Below are 12,378 nucleotides of genomic sequence, written 5' to 3' on the forward strand. Positions count from 1 at the left end.
AACGGTTAAGTGCACGTGTTCCGCTACTGGCGGCCTGGGTTCGGATCCCGGGCGTGCACCGACACACTGCTTGTCTGGCCATGCTGAGGCCGCGTCCCACATACAGCAACTAGAAGGATGTGCAACTATGACATACAACTATCTACTGGGGCTTTGGGGAAAAAAAAAAAGGAGGAGGATTGGCAATAGATGTTAGCTCAGAGCCGGTCTTCCTCAGCAAAAAGAGGAGGATTCGCATAGATGTTAGCTCAGGGCTGATCTTCCTCACACACAAAAAAATAAATAAACTGTTTAAAAAAGAAATAAGTATGTTAGGATTAAGACAGTTTATCAGTATGAACATTCTTTGATCTTTTATGCTTACGTGACATAAATTATTTCTTTCATAAGAAAAAATGAATATGAAAATGAATCTCTTTATTTACTACTTCAGAAATCTTCTTTATATGCTACTAAAATACGTACTGGGCAGTGACAAGAATAACAAGGTAATCCATGTAACCTATAGTCATCATAAATTTCAATTCAACTGCAAATTTCACTATTTAGCTGCATGCTAAATTAACACGTGGCCTTGCATAGTACTAAAAGTCTCTTCTCATTAGACATGTGTTTGCAAGGCTTTTGCAGTGTAAAATTATGTAGTGCTGCAAGATACTTCTTAAAAAAAAAGATTCTGAGATAATATAAATGTCTGAATGTCCAAAAAGGCATATAATATGAATTTATTAAATTACGATACATTAATACTTTAAATACTCTGAACTACAAAAAGCATTTCACTTTCTTTACTTCAGCGTTTAGCAATTAAATCTGACTTACTTTTTTTTTTGGTAAACCTATTTTGAATACAGGTTGGAAAGTGTTGCCATAGGTCTATTATATAGTAAGAAAAGATTTAGATATACGGGAGAATAAAAGTAGAGAGTATTATATAGTTCCCTGCCTCCATTCCTGACAGTCTGCCTGCTGCCTGAGCAGTTCATTCCAAAAGCCATAAATGTGGCTGGGCAAGGTAGGAATCCATGTAAGGCAGGAAGGTGGAGGGAGAGTGGAACAGCAGACAAATATTTGTGTGGGAGAGTCAAGGGATGGGCAGAGGGAACAAATGGAAATCATTTACTACGGGAGTTGAAGAGAGATCCAAATAATAAATATATTGAGGATAGAGAAACTCAGGTCTCTGGGGGCCAGCCTGGTGGAGTAGTGGTTAAGTTCGCACACTCCGTTTTGGCACCCTGCAGTTCTCTTCGTGTGTTCAGATCCCGGGCGTGGACCTACACACTGCTCATCAAGCCATGCTGTGGCGGCATCCCACATACAAAATAGAGGAAGATGGGCAGAGATATTAGCTCAGGGACAATGTTCCTCAAGCAAAAAGAGGAAGATCGGAAACAGATGTTGGTTCAGGGCCCATCCTCCTCACTGAAAAAAAAGAAGAAGAAGAAAAGAAACTCAGGGTTCTCACTGTTGCAGAAAGGGGAAAAATTAGAATGAACCCTGTGCTGTTGCTGTAGAATTGGAAGGATAGAGGTGAACTCATGGTAAATCACATGTGGTCCTGGATTTGATCCTTTTACGGTAAAAGGACAGGATTGGGACAACAGGAGACATTTGACTGAGGTCTATGCATTCAATAGCAATGGTGTATCAATATTAATTTCCCAATTTTGATGGTTGTATTATGCTTGTGTAGAAAAACATACATGAGGAAAGGACTTACAAGGCATCTCATGCTGACGGGGCATCACATCAGCAACTCACTCTCCAGTGGTTCAGGAAAAATAGCTTTGGACTACATTTGCGACTTTTCTCTAAGATGAAATTTATTCCAAATTAAAGATAATGAAAAACACAAAAGAAACTGAATATATTTTATATGGGCCTTCCTCCAAAAGAGGATTTGAAGATGTTTACATAAAAGGACATATTTACAAAAGAAAGCATAATATTAATGGTAAGAGAAGCTAGGAGAATGAGAATAACACGTAAGAGAAAGACTGAAATTATTTTCAAGTTTCAACATTTTCCTTTTGGTTGAACTACTGTTTGAGGAGAGTAAGGTCGCTTGTATATTGTATACTTACTTCCATAACCACTTCAGTTCAAAGCCTTTGGAAAGCAGTGAGATCTACCTTTTTAAGATGTATTTTACTAAGTCATCTCTTGACCTTCCTCTGATACTTTGATCAATATTTTTTGGTGTAGAGTGCATTCTCCTTTTGCATTCACCACCAGGAAATCCAGAATCAATCGACCCCAGTTACTCTCTTCAGTTTTTATCTTTATCATATGAACAGCAGTTCAGCCACAGTCATTCACTACATGGCTCTTAATTAATTTTATTGTTATTTGAATTTCTATGTGATGTATTATTCTTACATTTTTAAAGTGCTTATATTTCTATCTTGAAAATTGCGTAATACTTCACCCAAACTTTTCCTTGTCCCACTCTCTTCTCAGTTCTTCAATTTAATTTGCAAAGTATGCTGACCTCAAGAGCTCTTTCACCTTGGAAAAATATTAACTATGATAAATATGCAGCAGAATCATAGCGCTTATATAAACAAAATTCTCTAGAGATATTATCAAAGATTAGTAGAGCAAACTGGTTAAACCCATGGGAGGTAGAGCCAGATGCCCAGATTTAAATTCCAGCTCCTCCACTGAATATCTGGATTTGGATTAGCTATTATTTCTTTCATTTTTCTGATTAAAAATAATGAGAAGTAGGCAAGTTAATATCAGTATGAATGTTGTAGGATTGCTGTGGATATTAGAAGCATTTAACATACCTTCTGGTATACAGCAACTTTTCAATTCATACTGATCATCATTAGAGGACCCCTGAATCTCAAAGAAAACTAAGAAAACTTCCAGTGTCATGTTTTGTATAATTTTGTAATCACACACACACGTACAATGCAATAACGCCTACCAGCTTAAGCACTACTTGGCTTTCTCATCCTTTTGCCCCACCTTCATTAACATGCCCTTTTGAATAAAATAAGGTTTATTGCAACATGTACATTTACGAAACATGAAGATAAGGCTTGTCGACCAATTTTTCATTGAACAAGGTACTTCTATCATATAGGTAATTTATTGGATCTTACTACAAGTAACTCATAAATAGCTGGTTGTAAAGAAACTAATATTTATTGGTCACCAACTCTACGCTATGCCAAGTACTTTAAATATAATCATTGAATTTTTCCAAACATAGTTTTTTAGGCAGGAATTTTTGTGCAAATAGAGATAGAGAAAGTGAGGCTTATATGGGCTATATCATTTACACAAGTAGAAGGCAAATTTGCAGCCAAATAATCTGAGAATCTATTTTCAAGTCAAATAAAAAGTTTATTTTACCTGAACGCAGCTATAGATATACAATCAGGGTTAAACACCCCTCACTGCAATATACAATAGCATTAAAAATGTCTATTTAAAGTGTCTGAAATTTGATAAATGTAGGCAAATTTTCATTGAAAAGCCAACCTTGACAATGCTAGTTTGAGATCCACAGTTAAACGCAGACAAGTTCACATGCCACTCTTTATGTGGTATTGTTATAAAAGTGAATTCTCCTCAAATTCTGCAATTCACAGTAGAATATAAAAGAGCTGTGTCTCCAGCTCCCAAATAAGATATTTCTAAAATAATTTGGCTGCCATTTGGGCAAATATATATGTGTGTTTTGTCTTGATAGCTTGTCAACTGGCAGACAGTTCTTGAACATCACATTCATTTCAATTTAATACTGGTAAATTTCTCAATTAGAATTTTATTTTTCACTTTCTGCACAATGAAATCCCTCAGTCCTTGCTGGCATTCCTCAGGGCGTACAGGTGCAGGGCCTGGCACTTCTGCAGTGGCAAAGGAAGAAAAATGAAAGAAGGAAGGAGGGGAGGGAAGAGACAGGCTGAGAGAGAACAGTGGTAACGGGGAGAGAAAGGAGATAGTGGCTGACCTTGATCCTGATATTCACCTTCATGAGAAATGAAGGGAATAATTCACACTTGACAATAAAATAGTGCAACTGCCTCTGCTTCCTTTAACCAGAGAGGCTGGAGTCAAAGAGAAACCAGACACCCAATGCATAAAATCAATACATAAGAAAGGGCCAAAGGTAGGGTGGGAAATAGATTCACAAAAATAATTTTTAAAACTGCAACAACCACCAATTATTGAACACATATTTACTTTATGGCACCTCTTTGCCTTGCATTTTATTATGCAATTCTCATACAGTGAAAGCAAGATGGAAATTACTATCTTTGCATTGTAGGTAGGGAAAATAAGCAATAATTGAACCTCCCTGAACTTCAAAGTCAACTAGATAATAAGGGATGGAACCAGGATTCGAAACACTATCTAGCTAACTTCAAAACCCACGCTTTCAACTGCAGTACATTCCACATGGTTTTTGGAAGAGATGTCACAAACTAAGCGTTTTTTAAAAAATAAATGTGTATATGCTAGTGTGGATTATTTCTTTTAGTTTCTACTCTCTTATCAAGAAAATCTTTTAGATAGGGAAAAAATGCATATATACTTATAGGTGCACATACACATTGCATTTTGTAGCTAGTAATATCTTTAAAATCCTTTTCTTAGCTGAAATTGACCTTGAAGTCTGCAGAAGTTTTGGGGGTTCTCTTTCTCAATATATTTATCAGGCATGTGACTCATTTACACAGACACGAGAGTATCTGACACATTCACAATAGACAGATATAGACTTGGCCATTAAGATGCAGAAATCATAATAATGAGGCAAAAATAACAGCTTCCCTGTTCACCGTTTATTAGCAGTTATGATAAAGTCTTCTATATGTATTGTAGGTGCTAATAGTCTAGACTCTAATCTGGATGAAGAGATGAATTAGGCAAGTTCTCTGCCCTGAATGAATTGATCAAACAAGAAGAAAAAACAAAAAGAAGAATACACAGTGTTTCTCAGTTCCTGTGCTATGTCAAAATTTAAAAGACATACCAACCCGGAGGTGTTTTAGCTTATTTGTGTGTTTCTTTTTGCAGTGATGGTGATGGTAGAGAGAGGAGTTCCTGCTAGAAAGCCATAGAAGTTTGCCTAGAAAAGGTGTCATTTCAGCCAGCCACAAAGGAGCAATTGAATTTTGATAAGAAGGAAAAAAATGAAAGTAGAATTCATTGCATAAGAGAGAGACAAATTGGAGTCTTGGCAGGAGAAATACATGAGTAAGACGTGAAGACTCAAAATCAATTCTGATTTGCTGCTGCAACGGGTGTGCCTACCAAAGTTATATTGTAGGTAACAAAGAAGAGATCAAATGAAGCCAGGCTATTTACCTAATTCTGGACTTCAATTTATACCTCTACTTGTGTTTTTATTTGTCTCATCATATTCACCTACTTCTACTTTATGTGATTTTTCTGCACAGCATGTATCCTTATACGTTGTCTTAAATGCAATCCGAAACAAACTAGGCTATATAATACATGCATAAGAGTGACTTTTGTGATCATATACTCTGAATTGTGGGTCCTGCCTACTACTTTTGTCAGATAAGAAATAGCTCTAAAATCCGTCCTCTTATACTACAGTCTGGGATCAGAGATTTCCTGGATCAAAGCCAGGGTTTGGGGATAGATAAGTAGATCCAAAAAAGGAAAAAAAAAAAAAACCCGATAGACAATCATGTTTTGGAATATATACTGCTCTGTAAAATGTAATGCATATTTCAGTGGCTCAGAAAAAGTGGAGGTGGGTCATTGGTGACAGCGGTACTCCTAAAACCAATTCAGTAAAGGTAGGATGGCCACAGCACAGAAGTTTCTGGTAACTGTGATTTCCTAATCCACCCTAGACTCAACCCACCAGCTCAATCCAATATCTGGCTGACTACAGACCTAGACAGTTTTCAATTTCTCTCCGTGCTGCATCTGCATGTGAATATACACAAACAAATAATTAAACATCAAGCAAATATCAATAGGATTAGTCTGGCGTGTTGGAACAAATCTTGATAAATCCGCCTCAGTAACAATACTCGAACTACAAGTCTATGAGAGGAATACAAATTCAACCTATTGAAGTACTGTCGTGTAAGGAGAGATATTTTAATAAAACTGCTGCGTCAGTTCCTACTGCTAAGGGACTAAAGCTATTGAGCTGTGGAACTGAGGCCAAAAAGGGGATTTGGAAATGCAAATTAGTGATAAGACGGTAATAAACGTCTTCTACTCAGCAACACACTATCCCTGACGCCAGGAGCTATTTTAAAGATGACTCGCAATAGTTCTGTGAAATTGGAAGCATACATACCCAAAATGGACATCTCTGGCACAGTAGCATGATAGGGTCCATTAAGAAACTCCGGTGCATTGTCGTTGATGTCTTGAACTTTAATAATAAATTCAGAAGGAGGCTCAAGAGGTTTGTTCGTCTCCCAGTCCACTGCCTGAGCTGTTAGGGTGTACTCAGCCTTTTCCTCTCGGTCAAGTCTTTTTATAGCATGGATATCTCCTGTTATATCATTTATTTGAAAGATTGTCCCAGCTCCATCACCTGATAGGATATACTTGATTTTTTTGCTCCCAGGATCCAGGTCTGTGTGTAGCTAAAATGAAAAGTGCCGTTGGTTAGTGATGGGGCAATTTGCAAGGTTAATTTTTAACTACCTCCTGTTTGAATATCAAGTTGGTTCTTATTACATTAATTGTAACTTCATCAATTTCTGCTAAGAGAAGCTGTACAAAGAGTCTATGTAACTGTATGCCTATCAATCAAAATAAAATATAATGAAATACATACAAATAAGTCAGAACAGTTTAAAAAAAATACTCCACTCTGTTCAGTATAAACTGATATGCATTTAGAATGATAAAAAGATCAAGGAGAAAACAGAAAAATATATGTATTCTTTTCAGTTTATTAATACATTTGTTTAAAGTTATTATTATTAGCTGCCTTTTATGGATCACTATCTATGTGTCAAGAACCATGTGAATTATTTCTCATATGATAATACCCTTAAATTTTCCAAAATTCAGTAAGTTACAATATTTCATATGAAACAAAAGAGAAATTTGACAAGGCACATCATAACCTTTCCAAGGTTCAAATTTGATGCAATCAAGTGTGGTAGACACAGAATTCAACTCAGATCTGCCTGCTATATTTATGAAAACAAAAATAATTTAAATAATGTGACATATATTAAGATCTTATGTTTGTGTAGGGTTTTTTTTTTTTTTAATTCATACAGTTCTTCTGGTCCAGGAAAATTATTCTCATTTTAGAAAAAGGAACACTGAGGCCAGAATATGGGAGCACATTTTTCTAGAAATGGGACCCCTTTGAATAATGAAAACTTTGCAGTAGGGATCCAGATTCATCTCAGATCACGGCAACAGAAATTTATTGAATACCTACTTGGCCCAAAATATTTTGGTAGGTACTGGGGAAAACAGAATCCCTGGCTTTCAAATTTTCAGTTTACTCTCAAGAGGGAGACAAGAGTATTATGATATATGTGCTTCTTCTTTATACTATGTGGACTCCTGTTACAAAACTAAAATAAAATAAGAATATACATTCTTAGTTTGCATTTTTTAAAGAAAAATTCATTGAGTGATAGATGCAAAATACAGCTTATATGCACATATTTTCTGTTTAACTCAGTTACTTAAATGCTAATATAGTTCCATTTATTGCATTATGAGATTTCAAATACTTATTCTTTAAAAAAAAAAAAAAGTCTTGTGGAAAGAAACTCCTAAAAACTCAGAAGACATTGTGCTCTCTTGGGATCACTTTTATTCAGAACAGGCTCTATCACTTTCTTCGCCAATTTAAATCGTATTTAGCGCTTCAATAAATGAAAAGAAAAGATTATAAAAAAGACGCAAAATAGCAACAAAGAATCCAAAAGCATCAAGATATCCTACTTTATTTTTGAATATTTTAAAAAGTTAAAGCATAAGATTACATCAAATATTTATTGAATCTCAAAATGTATTCCTTTCATTTATTGTATAAATTTATTAACAAGAGCAAATATTGAAATGCCACTTTGTCTTAATGAATGTGGGATTATAATTCATTAATGTGATATTAATCCTAATTTATGATCATTTTAATTTATGTGCATTTTAACATTTCCATTAGCATTTTTATTAAAAAAAGAAAATTTGAATAATATATCATTCACGGAGGTTCCCCTTCACACACAAAGCATTCCTGAGACACAGAAGGTATTGATATGTGTCACACTTGTCCACATTTTTGCTATTAAAAATTAAGCCATTCAAAATGGTGTTATCATCATGTATGTTAGAACTTATCTGTGCCATATTTTCCTTACATCTATAAATAAACTCTGATTAGTAAATTGTATTATAATCTTAACTTAGGTTTTGATGGTCCCTTGTGTTTAAAAATAACTGAAGGAGGAGAAGGGAAAAGCATAGGTTTTTGAAAAAGTAAAACACAAATAGAAGATCCAGGTCTCTCTAACTATATGAATTGGAAAAATCAACACATTTATTTGAGCTTCAGTTACTTTGCCTATAATATGGAGATAAAATATCTACTCTGGAGAATTGATTTTAGAATCCAAGATGATCAATTTGGAAAATAGAGAAAAAATGGGAGTCAACATATTAAGTGTGCAATAACTAAAACCATTTTAATTCATATCAGATTCAATCATATACAACTATCTGAAAACATTGTTATAAATCTAGTTACAATCTAAGTGAAAGCAAGTGCCCAAGACACCATTCTGAAAACATAGGAGAAAAAAACCCTTAGTACACACTGTATGCTTCCTCTTTCTTCCCAAAATTCATTTTTAGCAAATCTCAGTAAATGCCAGATCCCTGGTATAATGGTAATCGTGAAACACAAAATATTGTGTTTCTCTATTCATTTGTTTCATCCTATTATTTGTATCACACACACTCACACACCCACTCTTGTACATCCTGTTCAAGTAACCAATTTAACATCACAAATAAAGGATTTGTGGGTGTGTAAGAAGAGCAATTTACAGGGAGTAAACACTCATAAGGCTCCAGGTCTAGACCTCTGAAGGATTCTGCATACACAGTGATAAGTTGCTGCTTTCTCTGTTGGTTTTCACATAAGTCTATCAGAACCTGCTCACTTCAGTGCAACAACACTGCTCCTATCAATTTATCCCACCTCAGGTCCCTGTTTTGAGATTACGGTGCCAAAGACACTCCAAATGCACCAAAGTTCACACATTGTGCATCATTTTTGGAAATGTGAGGACTATCTCTCCCAACAGCTGCTTCTGCTAACTGGAACAGGATAAGGGTCACATACAAACTGGCCTGGAGTGGTAAGACTCCTTGGCCTTGATGTGGTACAAAAAGACCCCATCGATTTATTTATTAAATATGCATGGAGCATGATTATAAACAACATAGACATGGTGTCTGCCCTCAAAGACCCATAGGTTTGTGGGAGATAAACACAAATAAACAGAAAATTTAAGAGAAGTATAATTATTATTATTATTATTATTGTTACATGTATTGACTACTTATTATCTGGTAAACATTTTATATGTATTAATGCAATGTTATTGTCACAACACACTACAGACCATTTCTCCATTTCACCAAGGAAATGATTGAGATTCAGAGATTTTTAGGGAATTTTTCTATAGAATGCACTATCAGCAAGTAGCAATCTTGTTTTTTTTATAATTTTATTTATTTATTTTTTCCCCCAAAGCCCCAGTAGATAGTTGTGTGTCATAGTTGCACACCCTTCTAGTTGCTGTATGTGGGACCTGGCCTCAGCACGGCTGGAGAAGCGGTGCGTCAGTGCGCTTAGTGGCCAGCCCAGGAAGTAGCGATCTTAACAGTACAAGCTTTAGAGTAAATTTCCTGAATTCAAATGCATGTTCTAAAAGCTATGATACGGAAGGAACAGAGGGATATGAGAGCATATAGAAATTGTCCTTAACTCAGAGAGTGGAGTGTGGAGAAGCAGAAAAGGCCTCCCCAAGGACGTAATGATTAAAGCTTCAGATCTCAAAGAGAGAAGAAATGCGTGCCAGGCACAGGTAATAATATGGGTGTAGATCCAGAGACAGGAGAGAGCATATGATGTTAGAGAAACTAAAGGCGATTTAATATGGCAAGAGCACTGAGTTAAGGAGAAGGGAGGTGGCAAGAAATAAGAATAGAAAACAAGGTAGAGGTCAGATTATGTAAAGTTTTGAAACCAAGATACAGAGTTTGGATTTGACTATAAAAGCAACAAGAGTCCATAAATACAAGGTTTCAGTGAGGAGTCTGACATCATATAGTTTTGTTTTAGGAACATCACAGTGGCTGGTGTGTGCCTCTAAGCAGAGGTCTTGGGAGCAAAGGGGAAGAGGAGGTCAGAGAGAAAATATAGACACCAACTCACAAAGCTGTCTCAATGTCAGTTCTTAAATTCAGCCTGGCACCTACGATCTGTCACATCTACAACCAGATGAATCTCCCATCCCTCTGGTCACTCACTACAACCTGGTTGGAGAAGCACAGAGTGTCGGCTGTGCAATGAGTGATCCCCATCTTTCACATTGTGTCTTCGATTTCAGGGATCATAACGGGACTGCTACATAATTGAGCTGAATTGTGAGTATCAGTATAATTACATCCTTGCCATCTCCCGTATATTTGCATAATACCCCCTAATTAAAATATGAGTTTATACTCTAAAAGTCATGGGAAGAAGAATTTGCATTTTCACTCTGCTTTGTATTCCCACTGCCTAGTAAGGTATCTGTCGTATTGTTGGAAGCTCATAAAAAATTTTATGGAATAAGGTGTGTGTAAAAGAAGGAAAAGAAAGAACACATTCTCATTTTATTTTCAAAACAATGATTTAAAGAAGAGAGTAAAGGGATTTAGAAAAGTTAGGCCCAGTGATCTAAAATCTAATCCACTCTAAGTGCAAAGCCCTTGAGTTCCCTCAAATATGTATTCAACTTTAGCACTCAGCATAAGAACTGAGATAACAATAGATGGGAGGGTTGATGGAAGGCTGAGTGGATGGATGCATAGATGGATGGGTAATGGATGAATAATTGATGGATGATTGATGACAATTATCTGATACTCAGATATCACTGTTCTCAGAAAAGAAACCCCCACCCCACCCCAGTCTTCAATATCACCCATATCTCTCTCACATCTGTCAAAAAATAAACAAATATAAACTACCTCTCCACTTCTCACACAGGATTCCCTGAGGACACTAAAGTACTCCTAGGACAGCAGAGCCTAGAGGAGATGAATTCTCCCCTGAGTGCCTACTTTAATACCAAAGAATGACTTAATTACCATTCTGCCCACCTTTTCCTCTCGAGTGAGTGATGAGAAACAAGATTCAGGAAACAATAGGGGAAAACACTTCGTCATCTGAAAATCGGGTAGCTCTGGCATCAGAACTTACTTTGAAGTGCCAATCTACCCAGAAGGACATCATAGGAGAGTTTCTCAAGTCTTTTGTCTTCCTCTAGAGTAGTATCTAAGTTTCTGGGAGAGAATCAGCACTTTTTGGAACCCAAAGAAGTTAATAAGGATCACTGCAGCATGAAACTGTCACTTACTGACCCCTTTTCTTTGTTAATCTGCTCACCCTTGGAGAAGATAACAAACTCAGCATTCTTGAATAAATTACAGCTTAGCATTATATTCTCAGTACATGCCTGTCACGGAGACACTGGGCTATGGGCTATGAATCTATCAATGAATGGATTGATAATCTAATCCTTAAATCACAACTATTCGATATCAAAGATGGCACCAGAGACTTTGATACAATATAAGTTTTTGGCCTAAATCCCTGAGATGATAAGAATGCAGGACTTCAGTTTAGATTGGGTAAATATTTAGGCTGCTAGGAGAGTGAAAGAGCAGGTAAAGGAAAAGAATAAGAGGGCACGAGAGTTCTTTTCACGACAGAACATCTCACAAAGGATGCTGACCAAACATGAAACGGCCTATTCAAGAAAGAGTTTGGTTCCATCATTATATTCAAGCAGAACTAGACAAGCACTTGTTCTTGATGCTTTAGAGCTAAATAAAGCATCATATGATGGTGGTAGATAGATGGGAGAGGTGAAGGTGTCATCATGGACTACACAACTTGTAACATGCCTTTATATGCTACAATGTTATACTACTACAGTAAATCTAAATAATTTAAATAGAGTTATTTTTCACCTGTCACTTTGTTCTTAATGAGTTGCAGAAACAAATTACATCATAAACCTAAAGCTAGGTAATAGGGATAAAAATACCCTAACAAGATCAAGTTGGGAATGCACTGTTACTCTTGTGATCACACACTCTAAGGAAATAATA

The 12,378-nt window shown here is 36.1% G+C and overlaps 1 protein-coding gene across 1 annotated transcript in view; it reads right to left on the minus strand.

Annotated features, from left to right (window-relative positions):
- The window catches only part of CDH8 (cadherin 8), a 334,891-nt gene that overhangs the window by 219,019 nt on the left and 103,494 nt on the right, over positions 1-12,378 (minus strand). Inside the window, exon 3 of the mRNA XM_058527946.1 lies at positions 6,308-6,602. Coding sequence (XP_058383929.1) covers positions 6,308-6,602 — 295 coding nt within the window. The remainder of the gene's footprint in view (positions 1-6,307; positions 6,603-12,378) is intronic.

This window comes from Diceros bicornis, chromosome 32 (genome assembly GCF_020826845.1).
Source record: "Diceros bicornis minor isolate mBicDic1 chromosome 32, mDicBic1.mat.cur, whole genome shotgun sequence".
NCBI classification, from domain to species: domain Eukaryota; kingdom Metazoa; phylum Chordata; class Mammalia; order Perissodactyla; family Rhinocerotidae; genus Diceros; species Diceros bicornis.